The 26,257-nt window shown below is 35.9% G+C and overlaps 2 protein-coding genes across 5 annotated transcripts in view; both read right to left on the bottom strand.

Moving 5' to 3' along the window:
• Positions 1–207: 207 nt before the first annotated feature.
• Positions 208–26,257, bottom strand: part of LOC106059178 (alpha-2Da adrenergic receptor-like) — a 40,743-nt gene continuing 14,693 nt past the window's right edge. Inside the window, exons 1-3 of one of the 4 annotated variants that reach the window (XM_013216739.2) lie at positions 13,594–13,693; positions 11,048–12,612; positions 208–4,042 (exon numbers count right to left, since the gene is read on the bottom strand). In XM_013216739.2, the coding sequence (XP_013072193.2) occupies positions 11,055–12,512 (1,458 nt within the window). In that variant the 5' untranslated portion in view covers positions 12,513–12,612; positions 13,594–13,693 and the 3' untranslated portion in view covers positions 208–4,042; positions 11,048–11,054. Of the gene's footprint in view, positions 4,043–11,047; positions 12,613–13,317; positions 13,349–13,593; positions 13,694–26,257 lie in introns of those variants that run through there. The other 3 variants (XM_056023004.1, XM_056023003.1, XM_056023005.1) reach the window with 3 other exon arrangements.
• On the bottom strand, positions 19,970–25,324 carry LOC129925026 (uncharacterized). Its single transcript, XM_056023001.1, has 2 exons — positions 21,876–25,324; positions 19,970–21,827 (listed from the first exon to the last, which is right to left on the bottom strand). The coding sequence occupies exons 1-2, from the start codon at positions 24,351–24,353 to the stop codon at positions 21,270–21,272; spliced, it is 3,036 nt and encodes a 1,011-aa protein (XP_055878976.1). The 5' UTR covers positions 24,354–25,324; the 3' UTR covers positions 19,970–21,269.

Genomic DNA, 26,257 nt, shown 5'->3' with positions numbered 1-26,257 from the left:
GAGATGGGGCAACGAGCTATTGGTCTCCACTGCCCACAGTTTGCGATGTCACGGGTAAGTGGAGGCCTGTAACTATTGGTCTCCGATGAGCTCAGCACACCCATTGTGAGACTTAACAAATCTCCCTGTGGGCCTACACACACACTTTAAATTTCCCATTTAGACCCTATCCCCTCTCCAGCTGAGGACAACAGTACAGACACCGAATAAGTTTGTTCAATCATTGTTTAATATGAAACTGGCGGAACAAATCTGTAATACAAAATATGTTAGTATCATTTTAAGTACAGGTTATGTCCAACATAACAAAACATTGACAGCCATCTTGTGTTTAACAGCAGACATGTTTATGTGAAAGAATGGAGAAGACTGGTTCAGTCTAAGACAGAACAGAGCAGTATATAAATAGATTATGAATAGATTCTTTGACAGAGACATGAGAATTTGTTCATTCTAGAACTGAGAAATATAAAATTTAAGAATTCTAAGTAAAAAAAAAAAAAAAAAAAGGCAAAGGATTTCATTTGCAGACAGGCTGAAAGAAATAAAAGAACAGAAGGATAGAAAATGTAAAGAACTCTCTAACAAACAGACAGCAAGGCAGTAAAGGACTTCATTTTAAAACAGCTTGACTGAAATTTCAAAGCAAAAAAAAAATGAAGAAAGAGTCTGCAGATCCAGCATATGTGTATTCAAGAGCAAAGAACTTGAGGTACTTTGCCCTAAAGAAATCATGGGACACATGCACAATTTTAACTTACTGGACCAGCTATGTGACTCTCTCTTCATGGACACTACCTGCTGGCACCAAGTATAAAAATACAGACAGACAAAACAGTATATAAATAATTTTTCTTAGAAAAGGCAAGCCCAACATATTTTCTGTTACAAACAGGCTGACAGTGGACTGAAGCAGCCCACATCAGTTTACATTCTTTATCAAGGCACTCGTGTCATTAGTTCAAAAGTCAAGTCAGCGGGGAATATAGCACATAATGAGATACAAAGCAAATCATTTGTTTATAACAGAACAGTGTATTTCAAATATAAGTTAATTATATACATCTATAATATATAGATAGACTCTTTGATTGTACAGCTTTTATCTCAATGGTCATTACTATCCAGTTCTGTCCACTTAGCCTATACAGGTTTTTAAGTGAACCTTACCTCAGGCTGGATGAAATGGTCTTTCAAATTTAGCCCAACCAGTTCAGCCAAGTAAAGCTTTTATAAAAAACAGACCACCTCAGGCTCGACATTGTTTCTAGAGTACTAGCATAAGAAAACAATGTGTTTGCATAATGATGAAGCTTTGATGCAACAGCAATGGATTTAATATACATTGTATCTCCCTATTCATCCATAAATCCAAATATGGTCCTTAGACTATGGTCCCTTGGTTAAGTACAAATAGTTTAACAGAAACATTTTGTCTTGTTCCAGGAGGAGAAACAAAATCCTACATTTTTAGATACAATGAAATATCTGCGCTCCATTCAATTTGGTTTTGTTGAAGATGCCCAATGAAGGGAGACAAACAAATGATACTGACAATAAAACTAATATTCCAATAAATTAAACTGCTGAAAAGAAATATACCAGCATCCATGTTCTAGATAGTGATAGCTCGAAAACATGAAAGTAAACACATTCTGACATGCCTCCTACAAATAAAAAAATAAAAGATATGTACATATATAAATACATGGCATATTGAACAATGGATTCAGTCACCAAGACCCACAATTCTTTTCCATACATTTACAAGCCTTCATGCAGACTACTAACATATTGCAATGGATATTTCTAGTGTGGGTACACTGAGAGCTTTGAAATCAATGGAAGAACACTTGTCAACAAGGACTCCACAAGTCTGGAAGCAAACTTATATGGTCATATCTGACAGTTATGTTAAAAGAGCATTGAGATATTACTTAAAATGATAGATTCCTAAGTTCAGTATTGAACCAATAAAATATAGATTTTAGTTAACACAAGAATTACTTAGTGTTACTATAACTTTCTTTTTTTCATTACTGACCAATATATCTTAAGGTCATAATGACTAATGCATCTTAAAATGTTGTTTTTTTTTTACTATTCCTCTATTCAGATTGAACATTTAATTTATGGGTGGAATTAGGAAGTAGGCACAATTCTTAAAAATGGCTCTAATGATTTTCCTAGAAATTGAAGTTGATGTATATCTTTGGGAAAAGAAATGCTAGCTAATTGGCCACACGCAGGGAAAACTCTAGCTAGACAATTATAATTTTTGAAAATAATATCTAGTAAAATTACATTTCATCTTGAAAATCTTGATCGTGAATAGACATGTCAGCCGGTTTTCCGCATTTAGACTCTGTTCATTATTTAAAAATTTAATGAATATTTAGACATTCAAGAAGTTCCATAACATTTTGTGCACCATCTTTTAGGTCTTGATCTATAGACTTATCATAAAAAAAATAGACTTATACATTCACTTAACCAGATTTTTTTCAGGGATAAAAAAGGTTGGGATTAAAAATGCTCAATTTTTCAAACTACCATTAATTAGTTATGAAGAGATAAACAGCTCTAACAAAGGTTGGCCAGCTGGAATTGTCCTTTTCAAAAAAGTATTTTTTTATTTTTGAAATGTTAATATATTTGAGTTTGAGATGAGAACTATATATATTACAGACTGGCAACACAAAGTACACAAAAAAACTGTCAGAATGTACCATAAGCAAAGCATTGAAGCACTACTTTATAAGTAGCAATGTCATGATAGATATGTTTATATTCTAGATCTATGATCCATCTTTTATAATTTGATTGTCAACAAAGAATGCTAACAAAATTAATTTTATTACATCTTATCTTAAAAAACAAAAAAGACAATTACATCCTATGAGTATCCATTGTCAATCTAGTCATACAAGTTTGTTTTGTTTTTACATGTTTCGGATGTTCCTTCAGAGTTGAAGATAGTTTACTTCCTAGTCCAAACCTCCCGCAGGACGACGGGGGATGGGAGCGGGCAGGGTTTGAACCCTCGACCGTCGATAAATCCGAACGACAGTCCAGCGCGCAAACCGCACGACCAGGCAGCCATTAGAAACTTAAAATCTGAAATGTCATTGTTTTGCCTGGCCAATTCAGGCGATATGCTCCATGCTCTGATGGTACGGGGGAAGAAGAAGCACTTATACAAATTAGTCCTAGCATATGGAACAAGAAATGAACCTCAATAACTGGCCAGCTTTATTGCTGCTGAGCTGTAAGCTCTTTTGAAGACTCTGCCAAGGAAAAATAGTGTGCAGTAACTGATGTACAATGGGACAGCCTAGACTAGTTGACAAACTTATGTAGTATAATAGAGAGTCCCTTAACTGAATGGCTGCTTTTAAAACAAAACAACCTTAATATTGAAGATTTAACAAAGACAGCATCATATATATACATATGCACAATGAATTAAAAAAAAATGGCCTTAAACCAGTGATTAGAAATGTACAAATAGTAGTTAATTTTCTCAAATGCTGTGACAATAGAGACTAAACAATTTGTTTTTTTAGCAAGAACTTTTAAAGTTATTTTACAAATGCTTAAAACTCAGGAACAATAACCTATCAGTGCTTTAGCTGCTTAAAGTTATACATACACAGAAAGTATGAGTAACAATACTATGACGTCTTAATAACATAATCTACGTTGGAAATAATTCAACTGAACAATAGGTATGAGGGGAAATGGTCAAATATTAACAATGTTAATAATGCTTATTTCAGTATTACATTTCAACACTCCTAACTCATTCATCATGCCTTATGTCTAAGAGGTAGTTGACTCATCTAATAACTTGAAGGCTAGTGTCTAATCACAACCAGGCAGTGGATAAATGCTGACCAAACAGTATGATCCCTTGAGCTGAATCCCTGCCATCTTTGTCCAGGCTCTCCAGTTAGGAATTTGGTGCTAAGATGTTTGTGCTTTTCGCAAAATTCATTTCATCACATGATATGATGATGGTCAGGGAGGAAGACACTTCTATCTGGGTGAAAAACATAAATAAATAAATGTAGACATTTTGCCAAACAAAACAAGTCACAAAACTTATTTACAATAAGGCTGTGGAGTTCTTCCTCTTTAAAGTTGTATCTTGATATTAACAGCACAAAAAATGTTATGATCAAAACTTTTTGACATGTTGGTGGCTGAGCGGCGAAGCGATTGGCTTCCGAACCGGGGACCGGGGTTCGAATCCTGGTGAAGACTGGGATTTTTATTTTTGGAATCTTCAGGCACCTCTGAGTCCACCCAGCACTAATGGGTACCTAACATTAGTTAGGGAAAAGTAAAGGCGGTTGGTTGTTGTGCTGGCCACATGACACCCATGTTAACCGTGGGCCACAGAAACAGATGACCTTTACATCATCTGCCCTATAGGCCACAAGGTCTGAAAGGGGAACTTTACTTTACTTTCATTAGATTTAGTATTCTTAATGCAGAAATAGATACAAATAAAAAGTAGTTTCATGTGCTTTGTATTGAAAAATATAAAATATGGAATGGTGCCCCATCGGTCCAACAGACTAAGGGATAAGTGAAGGGGCCCTTTGGTGAAAACAATATTTTTTGGATAGCACATGCTCTGCTTTAGTGAGGATTCAAACTTGAGCCCCCTTGTTAGCTGGCCAAGCAGTTGTCAAGTGGTTTTGGCTTCTCAGTCAAACATCTCACAGTTATTTAACTAGTCTACTTCTAGCCAGTGTTTTACTACTGAGCAAATGTGCAGTATTGAAAAAACTAAAATCAAAATAATCTCATTTAGATTTTCAGCTAATTTTGAATGGCTTGACAAAAAAATATGCTAAACAGCCAGAAAAACTGGACATGAAAAATGAAACCCCGCCCCTAATTACTCCACTATGATGGAGTCAAAACTACAGTATGTTCAGCTCTCATAATATAATTCTGGATGGCATGCTAATGCCAAGAATAAAACTCAAAAGAGATTCAAAATCAAAGAGCAGGTGTAGTCCAATGAAGTTAAAAGCACTATTCAATATCAAAATGCTGGATGAAAAATGCCTCCAGTACTAAAAACGGAGAATGATTTTACACAAGTGGGATTCACATTATAAATTACTAGCTTATTCCAATCTCAAGTTTGCAGTGCTAACAAATGTAGAACAGGTATCATTACATCCTGATTGGATGCTGCAGAAAGAAAAAGTAAAATATTTATTAGCGCTGGAAGCAACAGTTCTTGGGATAGCTCTGACACACACAAATGATTTATTGGTCAAGATTATCCTTAAGGTAGCTTGGTTGGAACGTGCAGAATGAGAATACAGAATAAAAAGCTGATTGGACAAAGTCCAGCATACTCTGGATACATTCACGTTTGTCTGAGACATTCGCTGCATATATCTTCACAGCATCCTGAACATGCAAGTTTTGGATTTAATTGATGAACCGAAGTGAAGCGTGCCCGAATATGGAATTAAAATCTTTGGTTGCTTTGAGCCTAATCCACTGCACATATAACATTTAAAAATTGAAAGCAATTAAGTGAATATAACTGACAGAATCACTAACTTGACAAACAAAACTGATCTTGTGTCATTTTTTTAAGCCTTCTAAAATTATATCCTTTTGAAAGTATATCAGATAAATTTGATAATCAGACCATTATAACCATTTTAAATTTAAAGAGTTCACATTGTCATATCTAATGTCAAGCCTGTTTCTTTTTTGAATAGACTTGTCAGTGAGTGTCAAAACAATCTCTTTAGATTGACTGACATCTAAACAGTATCTAAATGGGAATTAATGATATATCATTTCTACATAAAATATCAAGAGTTACGCGCTCTTGGCAAGATGGCTGCTCCCTGTTTACTGTAATCAGAGATGAGTTAAATTTTTCGTTTTGTTGTATTAAATCAAACCAAATTCATTAAAAAAGCTATTTAACTAATAAACTAATATCTTTAAATTATATATTTAACTTAATTCAGCATTTTTTCCACTAATTAATTCAAATTAACAATTCTTAGCTTAGGACTATTTTGTCTCACTAATCCTTATAATTTATTAGATCTAGTCTATGTCTATATTTATTATTATATCCTTAGATTTTAGATCTAGTCTGTCTAGTGTTAGACTTAGACTTTAATTAAGGCTTTAGATCTACTAATCATCTACTAATACTACTAATAATAACTAATAGTAATATTCTATGTAGTTAGTTATACACGTAAATATATTGATCTAGAATTAGATCTAGATCTAGTCTAGGTCCACATTTTGAATTTAATAAACCATTTGATTTGATTTAATTGTCATTGTAAACTAGCTTTCACTTTAGATTTAGACTTAACTTAGGCATTGTAAACCTTAAACTAGATTTAGACTAGACTCCTTTAAAAACTAAAATCAAGAACAGTCATCATGAAATTGCTCTGGCTATTTATCCTAATAATCACCAAATGCACACTAGCTGAACACAGAACTAGATCTACCTTTGTCAACACTAAACTTAAAAAGGAAACAACAGTCATAATCAATCATCACACTTTAGAACAATGCAACTTCAAAAAAAACGTAACATACACATCTATAACATTAAAGAAGATTACCCATCACAAATGGAAGTTCTCAATCAGACACAGCAGAAATAAATACCTATCACTGTTAATATTAATGGCAGGAGATGTAGAGTCAAATCCAGGGCCTAGATCTAAAGATAGATGCAACATCTGCAAAAAAATATGCACCCTGAAACAGAAAGCCATTCAATGTGACACCTGCGATGAATGGTACCATGCATCATGTCTCCATATGAATACACCTGTGTATTATGCCTAAGGCAACAAAGACGCATCATGGCACTGTGTACCGTGTGGGTTACCTCAGTTTACATCAGGACTGTTTGATTCCTTTGATGCAGACACTTCTAACCCATACAACATCCTAAACACCATCCCGAACCAAACTCACCAACCACTAGCCAGATCCACCCCTGTTAAACCTAAATCTACTAAAATTAATACAACAGCCTCACTAAACAAACCTACTAAAGAAGTAATACCAAAATACCTTAAAACCTTAGTTATAAATTTTCAAAGCATTAGGAACAAAACAGCAGACTTAGAAATTTTATTAGAATGTGAGAAACCAGACATAATTGCAGGAACAGAAACTTGGCTGCATCCTGAAATTTATAATGCAGAAATTTTCAATAGTGATTATGAAATTTTTAGAAAAGATAGGGCTGATAATCATGGAGGAGTTCTTTTAGCAATAAAAAACACTCTTATAGCAGAAGAAATTACCTTACCTAACTCAAAAAATGTAGAATCAACATTTTGTAAAATTAATACCACCTCAACATCCCTAATAATAGGCAGCATTTACAGACCACCAAATTCTAGTTTAGAATACATGCAGGAACTATGTAATCAGATTACTACACTTAAAGAGACAAATAAAAATGCAGTTTTTTGGATTATGGGTGATTTCAACCTACCTGATATAAATTGGAAAACACTAACCATAGATAAACACCAAAACCTTAAGGACATAAATGAGCTTTTCATAGAAACTTTACACAACCTAAGTTTAGATCAAATCATTAAAAAGCCAACTAGATTAAACAACACATTAGATCTCTTCTTAACCAACAGACCTGGATTAGTAGTTGATTATGAAATTATCCCTGGTCTATCAGACCATGAGATCATAAAAATACACAGTCAGATAAAAGCAGTAGCCAATACAAAACCCAAAAGAAAAATCTTACTCTGGAATAAATGTAACCTAACACAACTACACCAAGCTGCACTAAACTTTCAACAAACATTCTTATTAGAAAAAGACATTAACCAACCAGTCGATGACCTCTGGAATTTCATTAAAAACCATCTTAAAAGCATAATAGAAAATCATATACCAACTAAATACACATCAAACAAAATAAATAAATGCTGGTTTAATAATAGACTAAAGAAGCTTTGTAAACAGAAGGAAAACCTCTATAGAAAATTTAAAGAAACTAATGCAGAAAGAGTTTACAAAAAGTATATAAAAATTAAACACTTAACCCAAAAAGTAAGCAGACAGTTGCAGAGTGAATACATAAACAATGTAATATCTAAAGATAAAAACAAAAACCTATGGTCATACATTAAGTCTAAGAAAATGGAAACAACAGGCGTAGCGCCATTAAAAGATGAACATAACATAATACATAATGATAATGAAACTAAAGCAAACATTCTAAACAAATACTTTGCATCAGCATTCTCAACCCCAGGAGACAAAGACATATTACTGAATTTGAACCAAGTAGACAACATAGAAGATATAGTAGTACAAGAAAATGGAATTCAAAAACTATTAGCCAACACCAAACCAAATAAAGCTTCTGGACCTGATGGTATTCCAGCTAGATTACTCAAAGAACTAAGTAATGAGCTAGCCCCAGTGTTCAAAATACTCTTTCAGGCTTCACTTAACCAGGGCAGAGTACCAAAGGACTGGAAAGAAGCTAATGTCACCCCCCTATTTAAAAAAGGAGAAAAATCTGACCCAGGGAACTACAGACCAGTATCACTTACCAGCATCACATGTAAAATCCTAGAACACATAATATGTAGCAACATCATAAACCACTTAGACAAACATAATGTCCTCACACCATACCAACATGGCTTTAGGAAATATAGATCATGTGAAACACAACTAATAGGACTAATTGATGATTTTTCAAAAGGTTTAGATAATAGTGAACAAATAGATGCTATCTTACTAGATTTTTCTAAGGCTTTTGACAAAGTTCACCACCATAGTTTGCTTAAAAAATTAAAATATTTCGGCATTAATGGTCCACTGCATCAGTGGATTAAAGACTTTCTGATAGGGAGAGAACAAACTGTAATAATAAATGGCTCTAAATCAACACCGATAACAGTAAACTCAGGTGTACCTCAAGGTACAGTCTTGGGTCCACTACTATTTTTAATTTACATAAATGATTTACCAAATTGCATTAGTTCAGGAACAAAAGTCAGATTATTTGCAGACGATTGCATAATATATAGAACAATAAAAACAACACAAGACACAGATATTTTACAAAGAGAATTAGATGAATTACAGAAATGGGAATCAAATTGGAGCATGTCTTTCCACCCAGAAAAATGTCAGTTGTTAAGAGTAACAAAAAAACTAAAACAAATTAATTCCACTTATCTTATTCATGGCAAACCAGTATCACAGACTAAAAACGCAAAATACCTAGGTGTTATAATAAATGAAAAACTATCATGGAATCCACATATTGATGAAACTACAAAAAAATCAAACAAAGCATTAGGATTTATTAAAAGAAATTTCTATAAATCAAATAAGAACATAAAACTAAAATGTTACTTAACCTTGGTTAGGCCAATAATAGAATATGCATCCTCCGTTTGGGACCCCTCAACTCAAGAAAACATTAAGAAACTGGAACAGACACAAAATAGAGCAGTGAGATTCATAACAAACGAATATTCACATTTGACTAGAGTAACACCTTTAGTAAAATCACTAAATTTAGAAAGCCTTCAGGACAGAAGGCTCAAAAGTAAAGTAGCAATCATACATAAAACACTGAACCATAATCTTCAAATACAAAAACAAAATTTAATAAAATACTCTGAAAGACACAAAGATAAAGGCACATTCCTCGTCCCATATGCTAGGACAAATTTGTACAAATACTCCTTCTTCCCTAGTGCTATTAGAGCATGGAATGGGTTGCCTGAGCTAGCCAGGAAAACCAGTGACTTGGCAGAATTTAAGTCATTGGTTAATATGCATGACTAAATGCATGACGCGTAGGACGTAATCATCTTCTTTTTTGAAGTAACGTCTGTATTATATAAGATAAGAAGATAAGATAAAATGTGTGTTCACTATCAGTTCTTCAAAAACAAATATTTTTAAGGCAGTAAAATCTATTTAAATGTTCATCCTATGGCATCCATACTAAATTTTAATCCAATCTGCTACCGTATAAGAGACAGAAGTAGGTTAAATAAGAATAAAATATGTTTGTGAAATATGAAACCGTAGTTTTGCCATTTTACAAATGTTGCAACATTTCATAAAGAAAGCTTTAGTTTTGAGTGCCTGTTACACATTTGAACAGTGGAGCAGCATTCATTCTGAAGGAAAACAAAAGTCTCTTGTCCTATCAGTTCACTGATAGCATCCATCCTGTCTATTGATACAGACTCCTGCCTATCTGTTCTATGATAACAAGCTGACTGTCCATTGTCTTTTGATGTCTGCCTTTAAATTCTCATTTGAAAAAAAAAATGCTAGCTAGTGTGGAGTAATAAGTAGAAACTTGTATTTATTAGGCACTTAAGTTCCCCTTTCAGACCCTTGCGATCTATGGGGCAGATGATGTAAAGGTCATCTGTTTCTGTGGCCCATGGTTAATGAGGGTGTCATAAGGCCAGCACGATGACCAACCGCCTATACTTTTCCCCTACTAATGTCAGGTACCCATTAGAGCTGGGTGGACTCAGAGGCACCTAAAGATTTGGAAATTAAAAATCCCAGTCTTCTCCAGGATTTGAACCAGGGACCCTATGGTTCGGAGGCCAAGGGGTTTACTACTCTGCCTCCAATGGGGCACTTTTTTACTTTAAATTTTAGAACAATGTCAAGTGATCAATAACTGATTTCTTTAAAAAGAACTAACTAGTTAAACCATTGTCATCCACGCAATCATACTATCTTATCAAGATTGTGTTATTTAAAAACATCAAAAGTTAGAGTGAAACACTCTACTGTTTGTTTTAACAACATTGGTTTGCATTGACTTAATCTTGTTCTCTGGTAAAATCAAATTAACAGTGTAATTCCTGATAATGCAGCAAATAAGATGATACATTAGAATAGCCTTTTTAAAATTGATTTTTTTCTTAGTTTCAATGAGATTATAAAAATAATTACAAAATTGCCTAATCCTAAACTTAGAATGCTATAGACCAACCTGTATTTCAAGAAGAACTTCTTGGTGGTCTGTAAATGGGAGTCCTTGATGCAGACCTGCTAGTGCCATCAATAAATGACCTCCTTTGTGCATGAGAGCCTGAACTTCCTGTAGCTCCGGTACAGAGTGCCCAAATTTTGATAAACAAGTGTTTGACTTCCTTTCTGAAGTTCACATTAAATATAAAGTAAATCACTGGTTTGACAATGTAGTTTAACAGATATGAACGTACACACATGTTAAAGACTATTTCTGTGGCGTTGGATGAGAACTGGTTGAATACGGTTGTGGTGGCACACAGAACCATAACTACAATGAAGGGCAACATAAACACTACAAATATGATGGAAATCACCATAAATATATAGGTCTGTCTCGTGTTCTTTACATGGAGCGGCACAATAGCAAGGCTGGGTGGAGCACTGGATGCCTGAAGACTATTTGTCTTAACTATGCCACTGCTGTTATGTTTTAAAGGGACACGGGTAGAGTCTGTATAAGAGCCGTGTGAATGAGATAGAGTTCCCTGACTATGGAGTCGTGATACCTCTTCGCTGTAATTTGTGACAGAAGATGAGCTCACATCTTCTCTTACAAATCTGTGTTTTTTGGGGAATTTTTGTTTCGCTGGGCTGGGTTTTTCTCCCCTTTCCTCTGCTTGTCTCTGAAGGCAGCAGGCCACACCAATCAAACAATAGAGAGCAGAAATAGCACAAAGACACACAAGAAAAGTGCCCAGAACACACACATTGTATATGATCCTCAACCACTGCGGCTGAGTTTGATCCACAGAGCATGTCATTCCTTTAATATTGGGGTACGTTGTCTTTACTTCCTGGACACCAAACACCACAGCTGCTGGAATAGAGACCACGACTGCGACAAGAACAGAAACTATACAACAAATTCTAGCTTTCTTCACGCCAAAGTCATCCCCTGGCTTGCAAAACTTCCTGTAGCAGTCATAGGCGACGCAGATGAGGGTCAAGGAGAGGCTGCAAACAGACAAGCTCTCGATATAGCCTCGTATCTTGCATACAGCCACGACATCATAGGTGTAGGGCAGAGCCAGCACTGTCACTTCTAAAGGAATCCCGATGAAACAGCCGAACATGTCAAAGATGGCAAAGAAGATGACGAAAAAATTGGAGGTGGCCCTGCGGGAGCGGCACCTGTAGATGTAGCAGACGAGGAAGTTGGTGAGCACGCCCATCACGACAATGCACCCTATGATGACGTAGATAGGGACAAAGGACATCGCTTTCTGGTTGTTTAGCTCATAGATGGTCGGCACAGTCGGTACCCTCGGCCGGGTGGACATGAGGCTCAGCATGGTCATAGTGACCTTTTTGGCGTCGATGGGAAGTGGCTGCTGACGCTCACCAGTGTCAGTGTAGTAGACCACTTCGGATTTGTTGTTGGTTACTTCCACATCGACAACGTCAACAGTTCCTGGGTCATTCATGGAGTAGTTGTGGCTGTTCACACAAGGAATGTAAAACAATGTGTATCAGACTTGATTCATCTCATTTCTGTTAACAGGAAGACACTCAACTCTTGGTTCACTGTGGGAGGGGGAAAAAAAAGAGTATAACAATTAATACACTTGGTTAATTTAAGTTATAGTTACAATACTGTTGTAACCTTGCCTTGCACCAGTGCTTGAGATGAGCACTAGCGCACTGTTGAACGTAAACAGGAAGACACTAGAATGGAGAGAAGAACACTGCATCAGGGATTGTGAAGAGTCCGAATGTTTGGAAACTAAGAGGCCAACTTTTGTGCTGCCTGAAGGTTGTAGTAGGGACCTGGAGCGAAGAGGGGAAGGCTGTCGTTGGTCCACATTCGGGTTAAGTAGCAAAGGCCTGGTATACTTAGTAGTAAGACTCTGAGGAAGCTGAAGGATGTTTCGTGTTTGCCCTAGTGAATAAACACAACTATTTATTTCGTGTTAAACTGTGTTGAGTTGCCTGCCTTTTCGTTAAGTGCCTACCCTAGAGTTGCAACAACACTATAAAATAGGAAATAAGTATATTATCTGTTTTTGCTTTTAAGTACATTTTAAACATTTTATTTGTAAATATTTTATTATATACATAAAAGTCAAGCTGTTGATAGCTATTCGCTGCCAAACCAAAACATTAAAAATGGTGTGAAGTGGTCAGCACAATGACCAACCCACCTCAACTTACCCCACTTATCTCTGGTATATATATATTTATTTATTTATTAATATATAGATCACATGCTTACCAGAAATAAGTACTTACATATAAACATTCATCAACAATCTGGATTTTTGTGTAGTAGAGTATATGCAACTAGGTAACGGTATACATAAATTTAGCGCCTATTTAAATACTTTATAGACGTTTTAAATAGTGATACATCATAGAGAAGACCTTGAAATGCTAGATTACTATTTTTTTAAATATGTATAAGAAAACTATCAACGGATAACGAACTTTTGAAGAAAAAAAGATGCTCAAGATCTAATGGATTAATAGCTTAAAAAGCGGTAACAGTATTAACTTCTAGATACCAACCAAAGACAAATCAGAACTAATCAAAGAGACACAGTCGTTACACTACACCGTAAACACACCGAAGCAAACAGGGCCAGTAAATAAAAAAATGAAACGCCCTTTACGCCTGTGCTAGGGAATAAAATGGTCACATGATCCAGACTGATCATTCAAGATTATCGATTGGCAAAATGGCAACAGAAGATCTAAAAATAGCGCCCAGTCATTCATTGACAGACTCGACGATCTTCTACTCGTGTTATTATTGGCCCAAAGCGGGGAAGAGATCTTTGAGAGTGCAATGGAGCGGAAGACTTTGACAAAAACCAATCCATTCATATGCGCGGCCTAGACCAGCGTTTCTTGACCCACACTTTGCAGAAACTTGTCTGTGTGTGGTGACTCCGTATAAATAAATGTCAATCTGTAAGTTGTTGTGTCATTTCCAATGTAGGCCTAAATCTAAAAGTATCTCGCCTGATTTCGTGATCTTAGCTTCCTAAAGGAGAAAAGCCGCTATTATTTGTGTGTGGTCTGTCTGTTCGCCCGTCCGTTTAAATCACAGAAACTAGAAAAGATATTGAAAATTACGATATCATGATATTTTAGAACTTGCAAAGTTCGGCCTTTTTTTTTTATTCTGAAAGCGAACAGTTTAATTTTTAAAATTAAATATGCAAGCAATTTTCGTTTCGTAAAAATACTCCACTTTTTAAATACTTCTATTTCTTATTTTTATTCTTATTACTTTTTTATTCTCACGTACCACCGACTGTTGACTGTGTCGTATTTTTCACCCCTAAAAGAAATAGATTGGTTGGATGACGATAGTGTTAGTAGATCTAGTAAATATCGAGAAAGTGGAAATCGGGAAAAAAACGCCCAATGAATAATATCACGATTTAAGGCTGGTTAGGTTAGAGCAGTGATGCCCAAAATACGGCCCGCGGGCCAGATCCGGCCCGCGAAGTTGTTCCATCCGGCCCGCCGAAATGTCGGCGCAAAGTGTAGAAAATCCCCATCCTCCTTTTTTTTTTTAAATGTATCTAAATTAGGGCCCTCATTTTTTTATCGAATATAGGTACCATGATCCATAACATTTCTGAATGGAGACTCTACCAAGATAAGTGAACGGATCTTAACTTGTGGGACATGATGCTACCCAACATGTTGGTTTATAAGGGTAGCGTGGCTGTTTAGAAAAAACAAAAACAAGAACGTATAAACTGGCACTGCGAAACAAATATGGCGGCATTCTTGATTTGAGCCGGGAATCAAAAATTGTTTAACTACGGGTGCTAGATCCACGGGGCTCGAATCAAATAGTTTCATTTCTGTATCCTTTTGTTGATGTGGCCCGCGACACGAGTGTTGGAAATGAAAACGGCCAGAAGGATGAGTAAGGTTGGGCATCACTGGGTTAGAGAGTTTCTTGTGTGCTTGCGAATCTTGGACGCTAACTGCAGAATCAGATGGAGGATACTAGCAATGGAATCGAGATGCTTTAGAAGGATCCTAGGTATCACCTACAAACATTCGAAACGAGATCACAGGCGATTCATGGTCCCACGACGACCTGATGACCACAGTTAGAAAACGCTAACTTGGGCTGTATGAGAGGTCCTCAGGACTCGCAAAGACCTTCCTGCAGGGAGCAGTACCAGGGAAAAGAAGAGGCGGACATAGAAAGCGATGGTAAGACCAAATCAAAGAATAGGCGAGCTTATCATTAAAAGGGATTCTAATAAAGGCGAAAAGCATTGAGGAATGGAGAAAGACGGTCGAGACAGATCATTGGTGGTGCCTTAACTGTCCAAAAGACACCTTCACCACCACTTTTGTTTCCCTCACTCCCTTCCTCGTCCAGATCTGCTCTGCAAATTCTAACTTCATTTTCATGACCCACTCACGTTTGATTCTGGAGAACGATACTCCACATTCTATGAAATTCTAATGAACCATGACCAGCTTTTAATAGAGGATATAACAAAACACAAAAGGCTTCTTACGAGTTTAAAGTTACTATAACAATATAGACAAGAACAGTTTGTACATATAAACAAACAAAAAAATACATTAAAAATACTTTAAAAAAAAAAACAATACCGCCTTCATACAACTTACAACTTGTAGATAGAGCGATTATTTTTCTCTTTATAACGAATGAATGTTAAGATTTTAACTCTTTCTCTCCTAACTGACGATACCAACGTTGATTCCATCAGAATGTGGTAAATGATTACGGAAAGAAAGAGTAAAAAATAAAAAGCGAAATATTTTCTAGTTCTCTAAACAAATTTAAATGTAGCCTAATTATTTTTTTAAAAAAAAAGGTCAAACTTCAGTTGTCTCAATGTGGCCAAGGAGCTAGTAATTCTTCTCCCAACGATATTTATAAACTGTCCAATTTCTAAGAACCGTGTCCAGGTTCCATGAAAGTATGAGTTGAATAGAGCTATTTAAAAAAAAAAAAAAAAAAGGCGACGGGTTAAAATCCGCAGCACGTCATCTGAACTCCTACACACATCTTTGATTAGTGCCGTAACCAACTTTAGGAACTCAATGTTTCCACGAAATTTTCTTCGTCGTCTCTTGGAAGGAACTATCACTAGATTATGATTGAAACAATGATTGTGAGTTTATATATTCAATAACCTATACACCACATTTTGTACTCATACTCTTGACTTACTTCCAGCATAGTGTTTAGCAACGAAAACGACATGGCAGAAGAGAAAGATAAATCAGTTTTTCTACCTTTAATAAAAAATTAACGGTTGGTATTTTATACTTTAGAATCAGCATTGACTATATTGAGCGTGCTCCTCCCCCCCTTTTTTTTTCCCAATCCTTACGTTCAATCCCTAATCTTACGAGAGTTTCAGCGGTCAAGGCTCTTTACACTTACTTTTGGCCCAGTTCTACATCCGGTATTTGCGGGATCTGCTAGCTAGGCAATTCAAAACAAGAAAGACATTTCCGGTACGACGAGTTATTGACATTTCTTTCTACTGATGTGGGGGTTGGGCCAAAAAAAAAAAATTGAAGTTCATTTTTCCGAACGAGAAGTCTAGAATAGGGAGTGTTGCCTTCACACATGACGTCCTAGACTATGTGGGTTGTCTTTTGGTTTAATTGATAGATTAGTCATTGAAGATCCGTAGTCTAGCCATGGTCTATCCAAATTCTATTTAGTACTCTGGGTGTGTCTTTTAAAATACAGTTTGTCTGAATATTACTTCAAGGGATTTCAATTCGATATAGTCAAACATCTTTATATGAAACTTCCGGTTAGCCCGTTCGGAAGTTTATTTCTTAAGTCAAGTGTGTGAGTCGAACCTCGTTGCACGGTGGAGTGAGTCGAACCTCGTTGCAAACTACTGTGTGAGTGAGACTCGTCGAGGGCTGGTGTGAGGGTGAAACACGTCGAAGGCTGGTGTGAGGGTGAGACACGTCGCAGGCCGGATGTGTGGTTGAAACACGTCGCAGGCCGGATGTGTGGGTGAAACACGTCGCAGGCCGGGTGTGTGGTTGAAACACGTCGCAGGCCGTATGTGTGGGTGAAACACGTCGAAGGCCGTATGTGTGGGTGAAACACGTCGAAGGCTGGTGTGAGGGTGAAACACGTCGAAGGCCGGGTGTGAGGGTGAAACACGTCGCAGGCCGGATGTGTGGGTGAAACACGTCGCAGGCAGGATGTGTGGGTGAAACACGTCGCAGGCCGGATGTGTGGGTGAAACACGTCGCAGGCCGGATGTGTGGGTGAAACACGTCGCAGGCCGGATGTGTGGGTGAAACACGTCGCAGGCCGGATGTGTGGGTGAAACACGTCGCAGGCCGGATGTGTGGGTGAAACACGTCGCAGGCCGGATGTGTGGGTGAAACACGTCGCAGGCCGGATGTGTGGTTGAAACACGTCGCAGGCCGTATGTGTGGGTGAAACACGTCGCAGGCCGGATGTGTGGTTGAAACACGTCGCAGGCCGGATGTGTGGTTGAAACACGTCGCAGGCCGGATGTGTGGTTGAAACACGTCGCAGGCCGGATGTGTGGTTGAAACACTTCGCAGGCCGGATGTGTGGTTGAAACACGTCGCAGGCCGGATGTGTGGGTGAAACACGTCGCAGGCCGGATGTGTGGGTGAAACACGTCGCAGGCCGGATGTGTGGGTGAAACCGAGACCATTCGTTATAGAAGGCCAGAACGTCACAACCTGTGGGCAGTTTCGACCAATAGCTCGTCGCCACGTCGTACTTTGCAGGTCAGTGTTCAGGCCTTCGATAACAATTGTTCTTGGTGAAACTCGTTATGTGGAACTTCCGTACTACACTTCCGGTTATTTCCCAAGAGATTCTTCAATCTTCCTTCACTTCCAAAATGAAAAATCATTACGTTATTACATGTCAGAGCTGTGGAGAAAAGATTGATATAACATGGTAACAAATATAAGCTTGAAAGTTTGTCGCTTTGTCCCCATAAGCCCTCCGCCCACCCCCACCGAAAAAAAAACGCGCGCTTTTTTTATCGGCCCTGTTACAAACCAGGTGTTGTGTTTATGGTGTGCGTCAAGTTCAGTTTACACAAAAATTAAATGCACTATTCGAAGTCAGATGGAACAACTTGGCCTTTTGTGGGTTTTTTTTTAAATTAAATATATGATATTTTATGTAGAAATATTTTTAAAAAACATGTTTCAAACAAGTTTTATATGAATAAAAAGTACCGACAGCTCGTGTTTGATACGGTCCCATCTTGAAAACATGAACAAATGAACATTCAAACTATTCAATAATCGTCCTCATCATGTTCAAAATATGTTCATGTGTCCTATGGTATATGAGATCTCCAGAAGAAAAAAAAAAAGCTTTAAAATATGTTCATAGGTCATATAGGTAAATGTAATATTCTGGAAGCAGCTTCAAGATATGTTCATAGGTCCTATAGGTAAATGTAATATTCTGGAAGCAGCTTCAAGATATGTTCATAGGTCCTATAGGTAAATGTAATATTCTGGAAGCAGCTTCAAGATATGTTCATAGGTCCTATAGGTAAATGTAATATTCTGAAAGCAGCTTCAGGATATGTTCATAGGTCCTATAGGTAAATGTAATATTCTGAAAGAAGCTTCAGAATATGTTCATAGGTCCTATAGGTAAATGTAATATTCTGAAAGCAGCTTCAGGATACGTTCATAGGTCCTATAGGTAAATGTAATATTCTGAAAGCAGCTTCAGGATATGTTCATAGGTCCTATAGCTAAATGTAATATTCTGAAAGCAGCTTCAGGATATGTTCATAGGTCCTATAGGTAAATGTAATATTCTGAAAGCATCTTCAGGATACGTTCATAGGTCCTATAGGTAAATGTAATATTCTGAAAGCAGCTTCAGGATATGTTCATAGGTCCTATAGGTAAATGTAATATTCTGAAAGAAGCTTCAGGATATGTTCATAGGTCCTATAGGTAAATGTAATATTCTGAAAGCAGCTTCAGGATATGTTCATAGGTCCTATAGGTAAATGTAATATTCTGAAAAAAGCTTCAGGATATGTTCATAGGTCCTATAGGTAAATGTAATATTCTGAAAGCAGCTTCAGGATATGTTAATAGGTCCTATGACTGGATGTGATCTTGTTTAATTAACACTAAATCTCTTGTATTAGTTAAGATGGCAACAGGGAACTAACCAAAGAATAATTTTGGTTCACTTTAGTTTATCAGTGACTGACTAGTTCTCATAAAAATCGAAACTTGTTACTTTCGCTCTCAAGTTAAATTTGTTCCTTATGCAATTTGTATCTTCTGTATCACGAACTGTAAACAAAATGTTTTAAATTCTTTTTGTTTTCTTCAAAAAGACAGTTAATCTAATTAACTACGGAGAATTCCAACACATATTTTTAGCAACACTGTTTCCGGTGCTAAATCACCCTGAAGACCTACATCACCTGTTGTATTTGCGAGGTGAGATTTTTTTTAAAAAAAAGGGTGCGAGGGAGGGTGGAATAGAAATATAGCTAATTTTGGGTTACAGAAAAAATCGAAATATTAATTTCTTGGACTTTCATGGTTGGTTGAAATGTAATGAGAAGTTAGATTTAAAAAAAAAATAATTTCCGAAATTCCGGTACAGAGAGTATTTTCGCTCAAACAGTAAGTAATGACGTCATCGACCCATCGTTGAACAAATTGAACAAGTTAACATAGTCTCAGACATAGACCTAAATATATTATATCTAGACTGGAAACCGGAAACAAATTCTTATCCGCGATTGATTGATTCGCAGACCTATATATATATATATATATATATATATATATATATATATATATATATATATATATATATATATATATATATATGTCACAACATTCGGATGGTATGATGTCACGATGTGTTGTGATGCCGGGGATTTTACTTGAATTCAATAGTTAATAAAAAATGAAGATCTAGAATCACAATTGACAATTCTTTGATAAAACAAAACTCTGGAACTTTATTTAAATATAACGTAAGTACAGTTTATGTACAAATTACAAATCAATGAGCATGAAACATATTACAAAGGCTTTTCAAACAGAGCTCTTAGAAACGTGTCTATCTACAAGAACCTTATTTTTATCGACTCGCTTTTCTTTCTTACTACCGCCAATTCTCTGGCGCTAACTCTTTTAAAAAATGTCTTTGTTTAAATTCAAATCTACCAATATATTTCAAACATACTAATTACGTCCCTTGGGTAAATCCTGACTTGAATGACAAGTGTCTAAATTTGAGGATTAAATCCCGAGACTCATGTCGAGGGCTTATATTACTTTCAAAAATGAAATGTACAAACAATTCTATAATGTAATCTGTGACATATTACCCCTCCCCTCCATTTAGCATTTGTATGGTAATAGAAATGCTCATATGTATTAAAATTATTTAAATATACACAAAATACCATACATGAAATTATAGAAAAATTGTTGAGGTAACATATGACAAAATAAAGTCAACTTGGAGATAACAACAATAATAAAAAAATGTAAATGCAGAGAATAAAATTATTGATGACTTTGAATACCTGTCTCACTATTCAAGTGGTTATGAAAATGAGACAATGCTTGTCATGAACAATATCAAAAGTTGTACAAAGCATAATTCTTGGATAAATTGAATCTTGAATTGAATAAGTTATTTCTCTTCATGGTGCTTCATGATAATATTAAAATATGACATTATAACTCATTTGGTTAGTACTAATGTGAAAATGTGTACATGGAGAAATATATTGCATATGAAAAATTGACATAGAAAAAAAATGATGTATACATGACAATCTTCTGAAAAAATAATACTCAATGTGAAATAAATCTCAATATGTGTGAAGCAATGAAAAATTCCAATTATATGTCATGTATCTGTACTATTATAATAGGATATATGCAATAATATACGACCTGAAATAAAATACCTGAAATAAAATGCACATGATTTAAAAATTAAGATGTCTGATGCATGTCATATGCAAAGATGCTGAAACATAATAAACAAAGTATCTTGAATGAGTGACTTTCCTCAGTGGGTTGCTTGGTGCTGAAATAAATACAACATCTGATATAGAACTCCTGTGGAAAAAATGAGTAGACAAATTAATTGATTAAGTACAACTGAATACTGTTCTTCCTTGACGAGTATGAATGATAATGGATCAAGTGACACTAAATATGCTATAGTACATATGTAGAGTAGAAATGTAAAGTTCGGAACCCTTCTGAATTGCCGACATGGATGTGCATGTGCGTTTTCTAAACTTGAAGAAAAGGTCTTTCAGTTTATGAAGCTGTTGTCTCCATGTCATAATGATCTCACAGATAATGTCTGATTGAACCACGTTTGAGTTTGGTGAAAATAAGAACTGTCCGAAACCAAAACTCAATTTTCTGGTTGATGAACTTTGACGCTGTAGAACAATGGTATCAGAATGCCCTGCATTAGAATGTTCAATAGAGCAATGACTGAACATGTCTGAGTTCAATCGGTCGATACAGCAATGTTGAAGAAGTTCATTTGTTCCTTTCTGAAGAAAAGTTGCCCCTTGAGTGGACGGAGGATGAAACTTGGTGTTGTCAATGTTATTGCTTTCTGAGTTTCTTTCAAAATGCAGTACTGGAAATGTCTCAGAAACACTGGTAAAGAAATCTGCATGGTCTGTAAACACTTTAGTGTCCTTCACTTGCTGTAGTGCTATGTCATCCAGAGTGATGACCTTGGGAATGTCAAATTGATTTGATGACATATCATCCAAAGTGATGACCTTTGGAATGTCAATTTGATTTGATGCTGGTAATGAAACATCTATCTCAGGAATGGGTGTTGATGATGTTTCTTCTTCCTCAGGAATAGTTGCTAAGCTTGTAAAATGTTCAACTTCTGCTTTGATGTCTTCATTATCTGTTTCATGGTAATGTTCAAACATATGAACATGAAATACTTTGGTTGACTTGTTGACATTGATTTCATAAAGCAGGTTGGAAATCTTTCTGGTGATGGTAAATGGACCTTGCCATTTGTAAAACAGTTTGTTACTGAAATCTGGTAACAGTAAATTGACTTGATCTCCTTGAGCAAAATATCTTGATTTCATGTGTTCATGTAATATTCTTTGACTTCCAATGTTCTTGGTTGTAATGGCTTCTTTAGTTGACTCACATTCTTTCAAATGAGGAATACTTGTATGAGTGATAGAGTCAGATTGCATAGTTTTTCTTTTGTCTGGTATAGCCAAAGTTGATTGAATAAAAATTTCTTTGTTATCTGCTTCTGGTTCATGAGACTTGTCTTGATGGACTTCAGTTTGACCAGTTAGAGTTCTTGTATCATTGCTAGAGACTCTGGGCATGTCGTCTTGTTCTTCAAAGTTCAACAATGGACATTCGGGAATTGGAGGTGGACTTATGACCGGTAGGGATGGGTTTGATGTAACTGGGAGTGTCCATGTTGAGTGTTCTTGATTGTTGCTGGCTACTGGACTAGTAACTGGTTCTGTTGCATTCTGCATAACTTGAGTAACTGAGGTAGCCATGTGATTATTTTGGCTAACTTGTTCAGGTGCCAAATGTTCTTGTTGTCTGGACATGGATCTTGTCATTACTGCCAAACATTTTTGACCTTGCTCTATGGCATTTGTACATTCAGCAAGTTCTTGAGGAGTGCATTCTTTAACTCCTTCTATGTTTCCAATGATTAGGTCCACTGGTAGATTGGGTGTTACTAATGCTTTTGTTTGACCACTGAAGAATGGTGTAGTAACATAAATGATGGCCTCAGGTAACTTGCTGACAGTTCCGTTGAAGGCAGTGGCTTGGACGTGGTTGCCTGTGAAACGGTTTGCGTGTACGAAGCGTTCATGTACTAATGTGGACGTGCTTCCGGTGTCACGAAGAACTTCCACCTTCTTGTCTCCTACAAAGCCTGGATAAAATTTGAGACCATTGGACTTTGCAATGACTGTCATAGTTGAGTGCTCATTGTAATAGCTTCTGTTATATGAGCTTCTGTTTGGCATATATTGTGGTCTGGAGTCCTGTGAATGACTTCTGTAGCGAGGTTTGTTGTTATCTGGTTTATTGTTTCCAGGTGCTTTGTTGAGATTGTATTGCTCTCTATTGCTGTATCTTTCAGTTGGTGATGTGGGTCTATCAAAATTTTGATTTTTGGAGACTGCCTGTTTTTTCCAACATTCATGAGTTTGGTGACCCTTTTTATGGCAATATGAACATTCTGTGGTTCTGCTGCGGCATTGAGATGTGAAATGCCCTAGTTTATGACATTTGTTGCATTTGACTTTGTCATCTGACTTATATCTTGCATTTTTGTCTTGAGCAAAGCAGACAAAATTTTCTTCAACAGATGGTTTGACTGACTTGTTTGGATAGGCTGCTCTATATTGTCTGATGATCTTGGTTAATGTCTGGATATCAGTAGGATTTCTCTCTATAATGTAGGATTGAATATCTTCCGAGTGAGCATGGGTGATGTTGTCGATAATAATATGTTGACGAAGAGCTTGGTAACTTTCTTCTATTTTTGCCATGGATACCCATCTATCAAACCACATTGACATATTAGCTACAAAAATTTGAGGATCATCATTTTGCTGTGGCCTTTCATTATAGAATTTCTTTCTATAGTTGGCTGAAGTTGCTCCGTATTGGCGCAGTAGAGCTTCCTTGATATCAGAGTAAGTGCTGCGTTCATTTATGGACAGTTGTGAGCAAATGTTGACAGCTTTGCCAGTCAAGAGGGTAAGGAGTGAGCTCGACCAATGTGCTTCAGGTAGACCGGATGTTGTAGCTATTTCTTCAAATCTTATGAGATACGAGTCCATATTGTCAATGTTTTCGTTGAAAGCCGATATTTTGTTCATTAATCTGTATTTGTCAAACATACTTGAGTGACCTTGAATTGAAATGCTTTCTTTATTTTCTTTATTTTGTCTTTCGAATTCCATTTTTTCTTTTTCATGTTGCCTTTGTTTCTCGGCTTCTTGCCTTTGTTTCTCGGCGTCTTGCAATTTTTTTTCTTCTAATTGCATGCGTTTTTCAGAATCTTGCCTTTGTTTTTCAGCTTCTTGCCTTTGTTTTTCAGATTCTTGCCTTTGTTTTTCAGATTCTTGCTCTTGATATTCTTTTTCTTCTTGTTTCTCTGCCCACTGGTCTGGCTTTGAAATTTGCTTTTCTTTGGCAAATTCTATTAATTCGAAGAATCGTTTTGTTCTAGCACTGGAAGCCATATTTAATTTTTTGTTAGTTTCTTGTATTGGAGCAAAAAGTTCAATATCTGGATTTTGGCTTTATCTCAGATATAATAATAATATAGATCTAGTGACAAAGTTCTTGAAGCCTCAATTTGCTAATAAATTCTTGACAGTAGACTTGTAGTTACTGGAGTCGTATGATTGAATATATAGATCTATTGAGCCGATGTACTTTTTACTGGTTTAACAGTTGGTTAAATCTGGTCTTCTGTTTACTTTGTGCTGCTCAAATGATTATTTACTGGTCTTCTTTGTAATGCCAGTTATTTGCTTTACTGGTCTTTTTTTATAATGCCAGTTATTTGATTTACTGGTCTTTTATATTGCCAGTTATTTGCTTTACTGGTCTTTTTTATAATGCCAGTTATTTACTTTACTGGTCTTTTTTATAATGCCAGTTATTTACTTTACTGGTCTTTTTTATAATGCCAGTTATTATGTATATTGGTCTTATTCCTTTTGCCAATTACATATAATAATAGATTTCGTGAGTTAGACGTAACTCTAACGAAAATCTTTATAAAAGAATTATCGATAACCAACTGACCTGTTAAACACAGAAATTCTGTCCTCCGTTAAATAAGAATGAAGTTCCTTTGAAGAGTTTAGAAATTGGTCCTAGATCTTGAATAAATTTCGTTAAAAGTTGTCCATGAACTTTTGTTAGTCGGAGAGTGCCAAATGTAACAACACTAGTGCCAAATGTAACAACATGCACGATGTTACGATGTGTTGTGATGCCGGGGATTTTACTTGAATTCAATAGTTAATAAAAAATGAAGATCTAGAATCACAATTGACAATTCTTTGATAAAACAAAACTCTGGAACTTTATTTAAATATAACGTAAGTACAGTTTATGTACAAATTACAAATCAATGAGCATGAAACATATTACAAAGGCTTTTCAAACAGAGCTCTTAGAAACGTGTCTATCTACAAGAACCTTATTTTTATCGACTCGCTTTTCTTTCTTACTACCGCCAATTCTCTGGCGCTAACTCTTTTCAAAAATGTCTTTGTTTAAATTCAAATCAACCAATATATTTCAAACATACTAATTACGTCCCTTGGGTAAATCCTGACTTGAATGACAAGTGTCTAAATTTGAGGATTAAATCCCGAGACTCATGTCGAGGGCTTATATTACTTTCAAAAATGAAATGTACAAACAATTCTATAATGTAATCTGTGACAATATATATATATATATATATATATATATATATATATATATATATATATATATATATATATATATATATATATATATATATATATATATATATATATATCTATTTAGATTTTTATGTACGTAACTCTTTTTCAAGTTCTAAGGGAAGTCGCCCCAATCAATCTTTTCTTTATTAGATAAGGACATAGACATAAATAAATATATATGTCTATGGATAAGGAATGATCTTTAGTTTTCAAAGTTTAGAAATAATGCAAAATAATTTATCGTATTTTCTTTAGATTAATCACAGAACTATAAATTGACGCCAAAGGATACATCAGCTGCGTGGAGAGGGGGGAACTGATGTGTGGGCGACATCGTTCCGACCACAGCTAATGCCCAGGCATTCATCTCACCAAGATGATCCATAGTCGCTTCGCGACTGAAGGAGGCCATAGAGAGAGATAAATTGACGCAAATATATGAAACAAAGCCATTTCCTGTTAGTTTCCATTGAGATAATATTTCGAAAATCCTAGATTGAAATAATTCATGTCTGTTGATTTTAATCATCTTATGTACATTTAAATAGATTGATTTCCTATATCTTTCTACATTATGTAGGTCCTATCCAAAAATTGAAAAATAATAGATTCTAATTATGAGACGAGAGTACTCTTCTCTATTTTTGATGTTCAATTAC

This window comes from Biomphalaria glabrata, chromosome 3, assembly GCF_947242115.1.
Source record: "Biomphalaria glabrata chromosome 3, xgBioGlab47.1, whole genome shotgun sequence".
Classification (NCBI taxonomy): Eukaryota; Metazoa; Mollusca; class Gastropoda; family Planorbidae; genus Biomphalaria; species Biomphalaria glabrata.
The sequence above is the reverse complement of the archived record's forward strand: the minus strand, read 5'-3'. Positions and strand labels throughout refer to the sequence as shown.

What these genes read in the sequence shown, in the direction of transcription:
- LOC129925026 (XM_056023001.1), bottom strand. Translation starts at nt 24,353, where the DNA reads ATGGCTTCCAGTGCTAGAACAAAACGATTCTTCGAATTAATAGAATTT. An exon ending in ATCAAATTGACATTCCAAAG is followed by an intron (nt 21,828 to 21,875) that starts GTCATCACTTTG and finishes GACATTCCCAAG; the next exon opens with GTCATCACTCTGGATGACAT.